Source organism: Salvelinus sp. IW2-2015, unplaced genomic scaffold, assembly GCF_002910315.2.
Source record: "Salvelinus sp. IW2-2015 unplaced genomic scaffold, ASM291031v2 Un_scaffold1807, whole genome shotgun sequence".
Lineage (NCBI taxonomy): Eukaryota > Metazoa > Chordata > Actinopteri > Salmoniformes > Salmonidae > Salvelinus > Salvelinus sp. IW2-2015.
In genome coordinates, this window is record NW_019943180.1 from 55,011 (window position 1) to 72,027 (window position 17,017).

At 44.4% G+C, this 17,017-nt stretch overlaps 1 protein-coding gene across 3 annotated transcripts in view; it reads left to right on the top strand.

Moving 5' to 3' along the window:
- Nucleotides 1-17,017, top strand: part of atp6v1h (ATPase H+ transporting V1 subunit H) — a 60,226-nt gene that overhangs the window by 7,828 nt on the left and 35,381 nt on the right. For 2 of the 3 annotated variants that reach the window (XM_024139457.2, XM_070439623.1), the window contains exons 3-7: nt 284-383; nt 4,072-4,161; nt 4,548-4,661; nt 5,066-5,170; nt 7,988-8,044. In XM_024139457.2, the coding sequence (XP_023995225.2) occupies nt 284-383; nt 4,072-4,161; nt 4,548-4,661; nt 5,066-5,170; nt 7,988-8,044 (466 nt within the window). The remainder of the gene's footprint in view (nt 1-283; nt 384-4,071; nt 4,162-4,547; nt 4,662-5,065; nt 5,171-7,987; nt 8,045-17,017) is intronic. The other variant, XM_070439624.1, reaches the window with a different exon arrangement.

The window sequence follows — 17,017 nt, forward strand, 5'->3', positions numbered from 1 at the left end:
CTCATAGACTGTTGTATAATAATCATGCTGTGTGTCTCATAGACTGTTGTATAATAATCACGCTGTGTGTCTCATAGACTGTTGTATAATAATCATGCTGTGTGTCTCATAGACTGCTGTATAATAATCACGCTGTGTGTCTCAGACTGTTGTATAATAATCACGCTGTGTGTCTCAGACTGTTGTGTAATAATCACGCTGTGTGTCTCATAGACTGTTGTGTAATAATCACGCTGTGTGTCTCATAGACTGTTGTATAATAATCATGCTGTGTGTCTCATAGGGGCCAGATGATCTCTGCAGAGGACTGTGAGTTCATTAAGAAGTTTGAAGTGGCTCATTCTGAGGAGAAACAGACCATCCTCACCAACGAAGGACATCAGGTACAACACACACACACACACACACACACACACACACACACACCACACCACACACACACACACACACACACACACACACACACCACACACACACACAGTAAACCAGCTAGCTGTTACTGCACAGCTGCATTTATGTAGCTTCAGAGGGATTCTCCATGACTAGGTTGGGCGTTATCCAGATTTTTCATACAGTCATACCTTTTACTCGTCAAAGTTATGGTTGGTTGTGAATGTATACATATGAGATTAGTAATGGAGGATATGTAAACATTATTGTTATTTGTGTGTTATATATAAACTCAGCAAAAAAAGAAATGTCCTCTCACTGTCAACTGCGTTTTTTATTCAGCAAAACTTAACATGTGTAAATATTTGTATAACAACCAGACACAAACTGAATAAGTTCCACAGACATGTGACTAACAGAATGGAATAATGTGTTCCTGAACAAAGGGGGGGGGTCAAAATCAAAAGTAACAGTCAGTATCTGTGTGGCCACCAGCCGCATTAAGTACTGCAGTGCATCTCCTCCTCATGGACTGCACCAGATTTGCGCAGTTCTTGCTGTGAGATGTTACCCCACTCTTCCACCAAGGCACCTGCAATTCCCGACATTTCTGGTTGGGAATGCCCTAGCCCTACCCCCGATCCACAGGTCCCAGACTGCTCAATGGGATGAGATCCGGGTTCTTCGCTGGCCATGGCAGGACACTGACATTCCTGTCTTGCAGGAAATCACGCACAGAACGAGCAGTATGGCTGGTGGCATGTCATGCTGGAGGGTCAGGTCAGGATGAGCCTGCAGGAAGGGTACTACATGAGGAGGAGGATGTCTTCCCTGTAACGCACACTGTTGATGTGCCTGCAATGACAACAAGCTCAGTCCGATGATGCTGTGACACCACCGGCCAGACCATGACGGACCCTCCACCTCCAAATCGATCCCGCTCCAGAGACAGGCCTCGGTGTAACGCTCATCCTTCAACGATAAACGCAACCGACCATCACCCCCTTGGTGAGAAACCTGAGACACGTCAGTGAGAGCACTTTTCCAGTCCTGTCTGGTCCAGCGACGGTGGGTTTTGCCCATATGCGACGACGTTGCCGGTGAGGTCTGATGAGGACTGCCTTACAACAGGCCTACAAGCCCCAGTCCAGCCTCTCTCAGCTATTGCGAACAGCCTGAGCACTGATGAGGATTTGCGTTCCTGGTGTAACTCGGCAGTTGTTGTTGCCATCCTGTGCCTGTCCGCAGGTGTGAGTTTCGGATACCGATCCTGTGCAGGTGTTACACGTGGTCTGCCACTGCGAGGACGATCAGCTGTACGTCCTGTCTCCCCGTAGCGCTGTCTTAGGCGTCTCACATTACGGACATGCAATTTATTGCCCTGGCCACATCTGCAGTCTCCATACCTCCTTGCAGCATGCCTAAGGCACGTCACGCAGATGAGCAGGGACCCTGGGCATCTTTCTTTTGGTGTTTTTCAGTCAGTAGAAAGGCCTCTTTAGTGTCATAACTGTGGACCTTAATTGCCTACCGTCTGTAAGCTGTTAGTGTCTTAACGACCGTTCCACAGGTGCATGTTCATTAATTATTTATGGCTCATTGAACAATCATGGGAAACAATGTTTAAACACTTTACAATGAAAATCTGTGAAGTTATTTGGATTTTTATTAGTTCTGAAACAGGGTCCTGAAAAAGGGTTTATATGAACGTTTTTAATTAATTAACAAAAAACAYTTCCATTTTCCTGGAACCATATTCCAAAAGCCTTGATAAAATGGCAATTATAGAGGTGCATAGACAAAYCAGGGAAATTCTAAACAAAGTGAAATTGATTCCAACATTATATAATCAACATACCTGGATAATGGTGCATGATGTTCTCATGTAGGGGGAAAGCTGCATTGTAATATCTGGCAGGACTGCTGATGTTGGTAAATTGAGGGTCTTCTGCAGCAGTTTGGACCCAAGAACTTTCTCGAATGACTCCACCGTAGCTCTCTTCGTCGTATGCCCCTACATCCACTATTGTGAACCTGTAGCGAACATCTTCTGTCTGCTAGGTACATCAAATCTAGTAGATCCGGGCAATCAGCACAAATTCAACTATCTCTCCAGTTTAGTGTGTCTCTGTATACAATTTTTTTTTCTCCGGCAGGTGTCTTCCTTATTTTGGTGTCGTCACTTCCTTGTTTGGTTGTAGATGGTTATTAACAGCTCATCACCCTCTAGTGGCCCGGGGTAATATTGCCACTCGTTCGGTTTGCCGACTTTAGCTAGCTGCCAGGCCAACTGAAGCATGCTGACACTTAATTTATTTTATTTATTTCACCTTTATTTAACCAGGTAGGCCAGTTGAGAACAAGTTCTCATGTTCAACTGCGACCTGGCCAAGATAAAGCAAAGCAGTGTGACACAAACAACACAGAGTTACACATGGAGTAAACAATAAACAAGCCAATAACACAGTAGAAAAATKTTAAGTCTATATACAGTGTGTGCAAAAGGGATTAGGTGTTATCTAAAGTTGCCACAAAGAACAAGAATGATCATCTATTAGCCTGGAGTCTGTAGGCTATTCTCAATTACAGCTTTATGAGAGAAAGAACAAACAATATTGAGGAGGCAAATACAGTTCTACAGACGGTACACTTTGCTTCTGTCCAGCCTAACTCACAACAACACTGCACACGCCATGGTCAGTGTGAACCGGCGTGACTTGACACAACGCTGGCCAAACAAGATGTAGCTACAGAGTAAACAGAGTTAAATGGTTCCAGTCTGCCGTGAAGCCTTCATCCATGTACAGTGGGGAGAACAAGTATTTGAGACACTGCCGATTTTGCAGGTTTTCCTACTTACAAAGCATGTAGAGGTCTGTMATTTTTAATCATAGGTACATTTCAACTGTGAGAGACGGAATCTAAAACAAAAATCCAGAAAATCACATTGTATGATTTTTAAGTAAWTAATTTGCATTTTATTGCATGACATAAGTATTTGATCACCTACCAACCAGTAAGAATCCGGCTTTCACAGACCTGTTAGTTTTTCTTTAAGAAGCCCTCCTGTTGTCCACTCATTACCTGTATTAACTGCACCTGTTTGAACTCGTAAGGCTGGTTGTACTTACTGACATTCTCTATGACGTTGGAGAATGGTAGAGAAATTAACAATAAATTCTCTGGCAACAGTTCTGGTGGATATTCCTGCAGTCAGCATGCCAATTGCACGCTCCCTCAACTTGAGACAACTGGGGCATTGTGTTGTGACTAAACTGCACATTTTAGACTGGCCTTTTATTGTCCCCAGCACAAAGTGTACCTGTGTAATGATCATGCTGTTTAATCAGCTTATTGATATGCTACACCTGTCAGGTGGATGGATTATCTTGGCAAAGGAGAAATTAGCTTTTTTTTTGTCCGTATGGAACATTTCTGAGATTTTATTTTGGTTCGTGAAACATGGGACCAACACTTTATATGTTGTGTTTATATTTTTGTTCAGTGTGATTTTTGTTTTTCTTCAACCACATGTTTTGGGGGGCGGCAGCCAATAGTGGGCGATAGCATCGTATATCACTGTTTTAATCGCTTCATAATCAACATAGGACGGTTGACATCGCCCAACCCTAGTATGTCTGTATAGTGTTAGTAACATGTATATATTGTGTGTGTTTCCAGTGTGCCAAGACGTTCCTGAACCTGATGGCTCACATCTCTAAGGAGCAGACTGTCCAGTACATCCTCACTCTGATAGATGATACCCTGCAGGTAACACACGTGTTCACGCTTACCTAGAGATACAAAGATACCGTAGCAACCTTTTCTGAATCATCTGTTTTTACTGTATTTCCTCCCTGAATCACCCTGGTGGACAGATAGTTATTGAGCTCTCCTAACTGGGGCCGTTGGGGAACTAGAGCTCTCCTAGCTGGGGCCGTTGGGGAACTAGAGCTCTCCTAACTGGAGCTCTCCTAGCTGGGGCCGTTGGGGAACTAGAGCTCTCCTAACTGAAGCTCTCCTAGCTGGGGCCTTTGGGGAACTAGAGCTCTCCTAGCTGGGGCCGTTGGGGAACTAGAGCTCTCCTAGCTGGGGCCGTTGGGGAACTAGAGCTCTCCTCTACAGGGTTACAACACTGTTTTGTTATTTTTCTGTAGGAGAATCACCAGAGGGTGAACATCTTTTTCGACTACTCCAAAAAGACCAAGAACACCGCCTGGTCCTACTTTCTGCCCATGCTCAACCGCCAGGACCTGTTCACCGTCCACATGGTTAGTATGACTACGCCACACACCTAACCTACAGTTAGCACTGAGGGAGAGCTGGAGGAGAAGAAGAGATGGAGTAGAGGGAGAAAGGGAGAGATGGTGGAGAGAAGCAGGAAAGAAGAGGACAGAGACTATTCAAAGGCAGATGTCTTCAAAATGACCAGCAGGTTATTTGCATGTTGATTGGATTTCCATCTTGCGGCCTTTTGTTATAAAATATTAGAAATGGAAGGATTGTTGTTATCTTTCTCTGGGAGAGTAGAGATGCACTTATATAGTGGAATGTCTGCTGCATTAACATGACTGTGGACATGGGAAATGAACAATAAGCCATCAGCATTGAATAGTGAGTGACTTTAATATTGATCTGGCTCAGGCTTCAGGGTCTGACTTGTTGTCTCTCCCAGGCGGCCAGGATCATCGCTAAGCTAGCAGCCTGGGGTCGTGACCTGATGGAGGGAAGTGACCTCAACTACTACTTCAACTGGATCAAGACCCAGCTCAGCTCCCAGGTATATGACCCTTCAACCCTCTGAACTAAACCACATGTGCAGTGCCTTTGAAGTATTCAGACCAYCCACAGGAGGTTGGTGGCACCTTAATTGGGGAGGATGGGCTYGTGGTAAAGGCTGGAGCAGAATTTGTGGGATGGTATCAAATACATCAAACATGGTTTCCTTGTGTTTGATGCCATTCGCGCCTTTCCAGCTATTACGAGCCGTCCTCCCCTCACCAGCCTCCACTGGCACCACCGTCTTAAAACATCCAGTGGGGAACCCTGGGAGATCACACACTTCCTTCCTGCTGTATACCGTGCATTCGGGAAGTATTCAGACCCTTTGACCTTTTCCATATTTAGGTTGCAGACTTATTCTTAGATTAAATCGATCTACACACAATATCCCATAATGACAAAGCAAAAACAGGTTAGTAAAATTTAAACTGACTAGTGTTCCGTTACTTTATATATATATATATATATATATATATATATATACACACACACACAGTGAGGTTTACATATACTTAGGTTGTAGTCATTAACTAGTTTTTTTCAACCACTCCACAAATTTCTTGTTAACAAACTATAGTTTTGGCAAGTCGGTTAGGACATCTGCTTTTTGCATGACACAAGTCATTTTTCCAACAAATGTTTATAGAACAATTATTTCACTTTTAATTCACTGTATCACAATTCCAGTGGGTCAGAAGTTTACATACACTAAGTTGACTGTGCTTTAAACCACTTGGAAAATTCCAGAAAATTATGTCATGGCTTTAGAAGCTTTTGATAGGCTAATTGACATCAATTTAAGTCAATTGGAGGTGTACCTGTTGATGTATTTCAAGGCCTACCTTCAACTCAGTGCCTCTTTGCTTGACAATCATGGGAAAATCAAAGGAAATCAGCCAAGACCTAATTTTTTTTTAATTGTAGACCTCCACAAGTCTGGTTCATCCTTGGGAGCAATTTCCAAATGCCTAGAGGTACTACGTTCATCTGTACAAACAACAGTACGCAAGTATAACACCATGGGACCACGCAGCCGTCATACCGCTCAGGAAGGAGACACGTTCTGTCTCCTAGAGATGAACGTACTTTGGTGCGAAAGTGCAAGTCAATCCCAGAACAACAGCAAAGGACGTTGTGAAGATGTTGGAGGAAACAGGTACAAAAGTATTATATCCACAGTAAACAAGTCCTATATCGACAACCTGAAAGGCCACTCAGCAAGGAAGAAGCCACTGCTCCAAAACCGCCATAAAAAAGCCTGACTACCGTTTGCAACTGCACATGGGGACAAATATTGTACTTTTTGTAGAAATGTCCTCTGGTCTGATGAAACAAAAAAGAACTGTTTGGCCATAACGACCATCGTTATGTTTGGAGGAAAAAGGGGGAGGCTGCAAGCCGAAGAACACCATCCCAACCGTGAAGCACGGGGGTGGCAGCATCATGTTGTGGGGGTGCTTGCTGAAGGAGGGACTTCACAAAATAGATGGCATCATGAGCAAGGAAAATATGTGGATGTATTGAAGCAACATCTCAAGATATCAGTCAGGAAGTTAAAGCTTGGTCACAAATGGGTCTTCCAAATGGACAATGACCCCAAGCATACTTCCAAAGTTGTGGCAAATGGCTTAAGGACAACAAAGTCAAGGTATTGGAGTGGCCATCACAAATCCCTGACCAAAATCTTATAGAAAATTTTGTGGGCAGAACTGAAAAAGTGTGTGCGAGCAATGAGGCCTACAAACCTGACTCAGTTACACCAGCTCTGTCAGGAGGAATGGGTCAAAATTCACCAACTTATTGTGGGAAGCTTGTGGAAGGGTACCCGAAACATTTGACCCAAGTTAAACATTTTAAAGGCAATTTAAAGGCAATGCTACCAAATACTCATTGAGTGTATGTAAACTTCTGACCCACTAGGAATGTGATGAAAGAAGTACATATATATATATATTGTTTCAGCCTCTTAGGGCAAGTGACGGCTATTTAACAGTCTGATGGCCTTGAGATAGAAGCTGTTTTTCAGTCTCTTGGTCCCAGCTTTGATGCACCTGTACTGACCTCGCCTTCTGGATGATAGCACTGTGAACAGACAGTGGCTCGGTTGGTTGGTGTCCTTGATTATCTTTTTGGCCTTCCTGTGACATCGGGTGTTGTAGGTGTCCTGGAGGGCAGGTAGTTTGCCCCCGGTGATGCGATATGCAGACCTCACTATCCTCTGGAGAGCCTTGCGGTTGTGGRCGGAGCAGTTGCCGTACCAGGCGGTGATACAACCCGACAGGATGCTCAATTGTGCATCTGTAAAACTTTGTGAGGGTCTTAGGGGCCAAGCCGGGTTTCTTCAGCCTCCTGTCTGTGAGTGGACCATTTCAGATTGTCAGTGATGTGTACACAGAGGAACTTGAAGCTTTCCACCTTCTCCACTGCGGCCTCATCGATGTGGATAGGGGCACGTGTGCGCGGAGTCCGTGTGAGAGTCCGTGTGAGAGTCCGTGTGAGAGTCCGTGTGAGAGTCCGTGTGAGAGTCCGTGTGAGAGTCCGTGCCCCTATCCACATCGACCGATCTGAAATGGTCCACCCACACAGACAGTGTGGTGAAGAAGGCACAACAGCGTCTCTTCAACCTCAGGAGGCTGAAGATATCCGGCTTGGCCCCTGAGTCTCTCTCTCTCTCTCACACACACACGCTGAGTCTCTCTCTCACACACACACACACACACACACACACACACACACACACACAATGTACTTCGTCCAGAGCCCAGTCATCTAAGCCAGCCACATGGCTCCTTGTCTGTGTTTTGTCTTCCATTAGAAGCTTCATGGTACAGGTCCAGATTCCTCAGGACAAGGCACTATATCCCCCAGTGAAGTGAGTATGACGGAGTGATGAAGACGATGATGATTCATCCTAACGCTGCTAACTCTCTCTAATCAACTCTCTATTGGGCTCTTTGCTGTCTCTCTCTATGCTGCTTCTGTTCTGTTATAATACTGTTACAATGGAGGTGCGGAGACGTCAGGCTGGAAACTAGGCGTGTGTCGCGCGTCACTAATTCACAGGAGAGAAATTTGAACGTAAACAACGTAAACAATTTATAATTTAATGCCTTTTTTTGGCATAAATGCCTTCTGGAACATGTGAACTTTTCATGTGCCTTAATAACAAACTTGTATTAAATCCTTCAATACGAATAAAATGGTTAAATTACGAGTCATGTTGGTTTAGCCACGGAAAAAGTCAGGAACCTTCCCGCTAGCCATGATTGGCTGAGATAATGGATGGGCTGGACATGCCTGGAGACGAATTCGGATTGGTCTGCAATTCAGTTTACACCTTCAGTATCCTGTGCATATGACAAACAAACTTTKAATTTATTTTAAATAGTGTGTTTACCAGAGACTGAAATGTAAAGAACAACATGACCTGCACCAAAGTCCGATAAGGATATATTCGTTAGGCCAACGAGACAGTGTCCAAGTTCTACAATTCTCAGGTTKAATGCCCTGCTTTTATTTCATCATACTCACAACCGTAATCTATTTTCTGTAATTAGCTCGCCATTAACTTGTAAACAATGATCTTGTTGAGTTTATTTTCCAGTAATAATGAATACAAATTAGCTAAGACATTGTCAGCTATATGATGTGGTCATTATTTGAACTGGTTAGCTAGCTAACTTAAGGTAACAACTACTAGCTAACTACTAACTAACTAGCGTTAAGTTAGCTAGCCAGCTAACTTTAAACGCTAAACCTAACGTTAGCTAGCAGCAACTTAACGCTAACCTAACGTTGACGCAGCCAGCTAACTTAACGCTAAACCTAACGTTAGCAGCCAGCTAACTTAACGCTAACCTACGTTAGCCAGCCAGCTAACTTAACGCGTAAAACCTTAACGTTACTAGCCAGCCTTCTTAACCTAACCTAACGTTAGCCAGCCAGCTTAACTTAACGCTAACCTAACGTTAGCCAGCCAGCTAACTTAACGCTAATCCCTAACGTTAGCTAGCCAGCTAACTCTAACCTAACCTAACGTTAGCTAGCCAGCTAACTTAACGCTAACCTAACGTTAGCTAGCCAGCTAACTTAACGCTAACCTAACGTTAGCTAGCCAGCTAACAAKCTAGAAACAAACCAAAACATTGTTTAGAAAGTTGCTTTTAGTTGCCTGTTTTTTTACTAAATTCATTTTAAACTGATGGGTTTATTGCTGTTAAAATACACCAGTTAGGCCTCCCGGGTGGCGCAGTGGTCTACGGCACTGCATCGCAGTGCTTCCTGTGCCACCAGAGATTCTGGGTTCGAGTCCCAGCGTCGTCCGGGTTAGGGTGGGTTTGGCCGGCAGGGATATCCTTGTCTCATTGCGCACTAGCGACTCCTGTGGCGGTCCGGGCGCAGTGCACGCTGACCATGTCTCCAGGTGTACGGTGATTCGTCCGACACATTGGTGCGGCTGGCTTCCGGGCTGGATGTGCATTGTGTCTAGAAGCAGTGCGGCTTGGTTGGGTTGTGTTTCGGAGGACRCATGGCTCTCGACCTTCGCCTCTCCCGAGTCTCATCGCTACAACTCCTGTATGGACAAGACTGTAACTAATTGGATACCACAAAATTGGGGAGAAAAAAGGGGGGATTTTTATTTATTTTTTAAATACACCAGTTATGCTATTTTACCTAGCTGCTGATGTCATGTCGCTTTTGTGTTTAAACTTTTTCATAATGACAACAACAAGTTTGATGTTGGACGACAATAGAAAGTTCATGATGTCACTGTATATACCAGCTTTTTGTCTTAATCGTTGGTTGTTTAGTACACTACCGTACTCACTGTTTAGCACATGGCCTCACTTGAATCCTTAATAGCCGTACCCTTATCCTACTCCTCCTCTGTTCCTCTGGTGATGTAGAGGTTAATCCAGGCCCTGCAGAGCCTAGCTCCACTCTCATTCTCCAGGCGCTCTCATTTGTTGACTTCTGTAACCGTAAAAGCCTTGGTTTCTTGCATGTTAACATAAGAAGCCTCCCTAAGTTTTTTTTTTGTTCACTACCTTTGCACACTCTGCCAACCTGGATGTCCTAGCCATGTCTGAATCCTGGTTTAGGAAAACCACCAAAAAATCGGAAATTTTCATCCCTAACTAAAACATTTTCCGACAAGATGGAACTGCCAAAGGGGGCGGAGTTGCAATCTACTGAAGAGMGAGCCTGCAGAGTTCTGTATTACTATCCAAGTCTGTACCCAAACAAATTGAGCTTCTACTTTTAAAAATCCACCTTTCCAGAAACAAGTCTCTCACTGTTGCCGCTTGCTGTAGACCACCTTCTGTSCCCTGGATGCCRTATGTGAATTGATTGCCCCCCATCCATCTTCAGAGTTCGTGCTGTTAGGTGACCTAAACTGGGACATGCTTAACACCCCGGGCATCCTACAATCTAAGCTTGATGCCCTCAATTTCGCACAAATTATCAATGAACCCACCAGGTACAACCCCAAATCTGTAAACACGGGCACCCTCATAGGTATCATCCTAACCAACTTGATCTCCAAATACACCTCTGCTGACTTCAACCAGGATCTCAGCGATCACTGCCTCATTGCCTGCGTCCATAATGGGTCTGCGGTCAAACGACCACCCCTCATCACTGTCAAACGCTCCCTAAAACACTTTCTAATCGACCTGGCCGGGGTATCCTGGAATGACATTGACCTCATCCCGTCAGTAGATGATGCCTGGTTATTATTTAAAAGTGCGTTCCTCACCATCTTAAATTAGCGTGCTCCATTCAAAAAATGTTGAACCAGGAACAGATATAGCCCTTGGTTCACTCCAGACCTGACTGCCCTTGACCAGCATGAAAAWATCCTGTGGCGTTCTGCATTAGCATCGAATAGCCCCCCGCCATATGCAACTTTTCAGGGAAGTTAGGAACCAATATACACAGGTAGTTAGGCAAAGGCTAGCTTTTTCAAACCAGAAATGTACATCCTGTAGCACAAACTCCAGAAAGTTATTGGACACTGTAAAGTCCATGGAGAATAAGAGCACCTCCTCCCAGCTGCCCACTGCACTGAGGCTAGGAAACACTGTCACCACCGATAAAGCATTTTACTACGGCTGGCCATGCTTTCCACCTGGCTACCCCTACCCCGGTCAACAGCCCTGCGCCCCCCACAGCAACTTGCCCAAGCCTCCCCCATTTCTCCTTCACCCAAATCCAGATNTTCCACCTGGCTACCCCTACCCCGGTCAACAGCCCTGCGCCCCCCACAGCAACTTGCCCAAGCCTCCCCCATTTCTCCTTCACCCAAATCCAGATTGCAGCTCTTTCAGAACATCAGCTAAGTCTGGACCCCTACAAATCAGCCGGGCTAGACAATCTGGACCCTCTCTTTATAAAATTATCAGTCTAAATTGTTGCAACCCCTATCACTAGCCTGTTAAACGTCTTTCGTATCGTCTGATATTGCCAAAGATTGGAAAGCTGCCGCAGTCATCCCCCTCTTCAAAGAGGGAGACACTCTAGACTCAAACTGTTACAGACCTATTTCTATCCTACCCTGCCTTTCTAAGGTCTTCGAAAGCCAAGTTAACAAACAGATCACCAACCATTTCGAAATCCACCGTACCTTCTCCGCTTAGCAATCTGGATTCCGAGCTGGTCATGGGTGCACCTCAGCCACGCTCAAGGTCCTAAACGATATCAGAACCGCCATCGATAAGAGACAATACTGTGCAGCTGTATTCATCGACCTGGCCAAGGCTTTCGACTCTGTCAATCACCACATTATTATCGGCAGACTCAACAGCCTTGGTTTCTCAAATGACTGCCTCGCCTGGTTCACCAATTACTTCTCAGACAGAGTTCAATGTGAAATCGGAGGACCTGTTGTCCGGACCTCTGGCAGTTTCTATGGGGGTGCCACAGGGTTCAATCCTCGGGCTGACTCTTTTCTCTGTATACAGTCGTGGCCAAAAGTTTTGAGAATTGCACCAATATTAATTTTCTGCTGCCTCAGTTTGTATGATGGGAATTTGCATATACTCCAGAATGTTATGAAGAGTGATCAGATGAATTGCAATGTCCCTCTTTGCCATGCAAATGAACTGAAGCCCCAAAAACATTTCCACTGCAATTGCAGCCGTGCCAGCAAAGCAGGGGACCACCGCCGCTGCATCTGTCAGTGATTCTCTCATTAACACAGGTGTGGAGTGTGACGAGGACAAGGCGGAGATCACTCTGTCATGCTGATTGAGTTTGAATAACAGACTGGAAGCTTCAAAAGGAGGGTGGTCTTGAGATCATTGTTCTTCCTCTGTCAGTCATGGTTACCTGCAAGGAAATCGTGCCGTCATCATTGCTTTGCACAAAAGAGGCTTCCCAGGCAGGATATTGCTGCCAGTAAGATTGCACCTAAATCAACATGTATCGGATCATCAAGAACTTCAAGGAGAGCAGTTCATTGTTGTGAAGAAGGGGCTTCAGGGCGCCCAAGAAAGTCCAGCAAGCGCAGGACCGTCTCCTAAGTTGATTCAGCTGCGGGTCGGGGCACCACCAGTACAGAGCTTGCTCAGCAATGGCAGCAGGCAGGTGTGAGTGCATCTGCACGCACTGTGAGGCAAAGACTTTGGAGGATGGCCTGGTGTCAAGAATTAGCAAAGCAACTTCTCTCCAGGAAAACATCAGGGACAGACTGATATTCTGCAAAAGGTACAGGGATTGGACTGCTGAGGACTGGGGAAAAGTCATTGTTCTTTTCAATTGTTGGGCATCTGGAAAAAAGCTTGTCCGGAGAAGACAAGTGAGCGCTACCCATCAGTCCTGTGTCATGCCAACAGTAAAGCATCCTGAGACCATTCATGTGTGGGGTTGCTTCTCAGCCAGGAAGTGGGCTCACTCACAATTGTGCCTATGAACACAGCCATGAATAAAGAATGGTACCAACACATCCTCCGAGGCAACTTCTCCCAACCATTCAGGAACAGTTTTGGTGATGAACAATGCCTTTCCAGCATGATGGAGCACCTTGCCATATGGCAAAAGTGATAACTAAGTGGCTCGGGGAACAAAACATCGATTTTTGGGTCCATGGCCAGGAAACTCCCCAGACCTTAATCCCATTGAGAACTTGTGGTCAATCCTCAAGGGCGGGTGGACAAACAAAACCGCACAAATTCTGACAAACTCCAAGCATTGATTATGCAGTGGGCTGCCATCAGTCAGGATGTGGCCCAGAAGTTAATTGACAGCATGCCAGGGCGGATTGCAGAGGTCTTGAAAAAGAAGGGTCAACACTGCAAATATTGACTCTTTGCATCAACTTCATGTATTGTCAATAAAAGCCTTTGACACTTATGAATGCTTGTAATTATACTTCATTATTACATAGTAACATTGATCAAAAATATCTAAAGACACTGAAGAAGCAAACTGTGGAAATTAATATTTGTGTCATTCTCAGAACTTTTGGCCACGACTGTACACACTATAAAAATTTAGTATTTACAATAAGAACGCATTAAGACACTATCTGTATTTAAATCCTGATAAGTTGATAATGATTGTACGATAATTATACTGTATGTTAATATAAATGTACATTCTGCCAATGTTGATGTGTGTTAAATTGAGGGGTTTGACTTTGGTGATGGGACCATATGAATCACTGAGCATGTGCTTCTTAATTTTGGTTGGATAATTAATTGGGATGTGATTTATGATTTGGAAACTGAATGTTTTCTAAAACTGAAGGATTGATTTGATTTAGTATGTTAATAACTATATGAGTGAAGCAATTAATGGATTGATTGTATGAACTAAAAATGTTGACTATTCTCAGCAGCCTGGTGAATGGAGAGGGTGAACTCTGACCGGAGAGTGAACTGATCCTAATCTATTTGATCTATACATTGCCTTATAAATAGTGGAATCATATGTCTTGGGTCATGTTCATTAGGCACCAACGGAATACATTTGACTTAAACCAACAAGATGCTATTTTAGTTTCTGGGTGGAAATAGTTTAATATGATTTCCACCATGCTGATTCATTGGAGTGTGATAAATAACTAAAGCTATTTTATTAAACTCCATTGTTGCATGCACTGCATTATGCGCGTTTCACTGTCTATGAAAATTAGCTTTGAATCTCATAAACTGTATGCATCTCTGTTTCTTCCTGGGTTCGTGCAGGTGACTGTGTATCATGACCTTCCCAGACAAATTGCTAGAACGCTTAGACATGAGTTGGAGGTTGAAATGGGAGACAGTGGTGAGTTTCTTGGGAGGCTGAGCAGTTCTCTAGCAGCCGTCACGTGCAATGAGTTATTGCTTTTATGCTTCTTGGTTTATGAAGAATGTATGCATTTTCTCATGTGAATGAATGTTCGTAAATCTTGTATTTTCTTTTAAGTTGAGAGGACTCTCAAAATGGGGGAATTCATGACATTACCCTGAGGAAGGCACAGTGATCCTGAAATGTTGGTAAATCCATAATTGCTGGGAGTTTATACATGGAGGTGTGCGAACTTCTTTTGATATATAACTCAAACATTCAATTTTATTAGTCACATGCCCTACTGACAATGCAGTTAAATACGAATAAGAAATCAAAGTAACAAGTAATTAATGAGCAGCAGTAAAATAACAATAGCGAGACTATATACGGGAGGTACCAGTACAGAGTCAATGTGTGGGGGCACCGGTTAGTTGAGGTAATATGTACATGTAGGTAGAGTTATTAAGGTGACTATGCATAGATGATAACAACAGAGAGTAGCAGCGGTGTAAAAGAGGGCGGCAATGCAAATAGTCTGGGTAGCCATTTGACTAGATGTTCAGGAGTCTTATGGCTTGGGGGTAGAAGCTGTTTAGAAGCCTCTTGGACCTAGACTTGGCGCTCCGGCACCGCTTGTCGTGCTGTAGCAGAGAGAACAGTCTGTGACTAGGGTGGCTGGAGTATTCAACAATTTTCAGGGGCTTCCTCTGACACCACCTGGTATAGAGGTCCTGGATGGCAAGAAGCCGTACGCACCTCCCTCTGTAGCCGTATGGCCTATAAAAAGAAAAGATTATGATGGGCAAAAGAACACAGACACTGGACAGAGCAACTCTGCCTAGAAGGGCAGCATCCCGGAGTCGCCTCTTCACTGTTGACGTTGAGACCGGTGTTTTGCGGGTACTATTTAATGWAGCTGCCAGTTGAGGACTTGTGAGGCGTATGTTTCTCAAACTAGACACTCTAATGTACTTGTCCTCTTGCTCAGTGTTGCACCGGGGCCTCCCACTCCTCTTTCTATTCTGGTTAGAGCCAGTTTGCGCTGTTCTGTGAAGGGAGTAGTACATGGCGTTGTACGAGATCTTCAATTTCTGGGCAAGGACCCCAAACTTTTGAACGGTGGTGTACGTACGRTCACTGTGGGGACGGCGTTATCGATTCACTTATTGATGATGCCAATGACTGATGTGGTGTACTCCTCAATGCCATTGGATGAATCCCAGAACAWATTCCRGTCTGTGCTACAAAACAGTCCTGTAGTTTAGCATCTGCTTCATCTGACCGCTTTTTTATTGATTGAGTCACTGGTGCTTCCTGCTTTAATTTTTGCTTGTAAACAGGAATCAGGAATATAGAATTATGATCAGATTTGCCAAATGGAGGGTGAGGGAGAGTTTTGTATGTGTCTCTGTGTGTGGACTACAGGTGGTCCAGAGTTTTTATTTTTTAATTTTTTTCTCCACCCCTTCTGGTTGCACATTTAACATGCTGATAGAAATTTGGTAAAACTGATTTAAGTTTCCCTGCCTTAAAGTCCCCGGCTACGAGGATTGCCGCCTCTGGGTGAGTGTTTTCCTGGTGGCTTATGGCGCAATACAGCTCAATCAGTGCGGTCTTAGTGCCAGCATCAGTCTGTGGTGGTATGTAGACTGCTACGAAATATACAGATAAACTCTCTAGGTAGATAGTGTGGTCTACAGCTTATCATGAGATACTCAACCTCAGGTGAGCAAAACCTCAAGACTTCCTTAGATATCGTGCACCAGCTGTTGTTTACAAAAATACATAGTCCTCCGCCCCTCGTCTAACCAGACAGCTGTATATTGATAGTGTCGTCGTTCAGCCACGATTCCGTGAAGATATTATAGTTTTGAATGTCCYGTTGGTAGTTTAATCTTCCGTGTAGGTCGTCTATTTTATTTTCCAAAGATTGCACGTTTGCTAGCAGAATGGAAGGAAGTGGGGGTTTATTCAATCGCCTATGAATTCTCAGAAGTCAGCCCCGCCCTCTGGCCCTTTTTCTCCGCCTTTTCTTCACGCAAATGACGTGGATCTGGGCCTGTTCCCGGGAAAGCAGTATATCATTCACGTCAGGCTTGTCGGACTCGTTAAAGGATTCTGCCAGGCCTTTGTGAGTAATCGCAATTCTGATGTCCAGAAGTTCTTTCCGGTCGTAAGAGACGGCCGTAGCAACCAAAAAGGTGCGCGTTTCGTATCTCGTCACGGCCAATTTTAGCTAATTAGCAACTACTTACAACATTTTGCAACTACTTAGCATGTTAGCTAACCCTTCCCCTATCCTTAACCCTTTACCCGAACTCCGATATTGCTTGTCCTATTTCCATTCTTTTACTTTTAGATTTCATACTACACTGCTGGCTGTTACTATACTACTACTGCTGCTGTACTACTACTACTGCTGCTGTTACTACTACTACTGCTGCTTTACTACTACTACTGCTGCTGTTACTACTACTACTGCTACTACTACTTAACTTGCCTTCTGTTTTGCTCTCAGGTTGTCTCTCTCCTCCCTCAGTTTCTCACTCCCTTCCTGATCCTTTTTTGA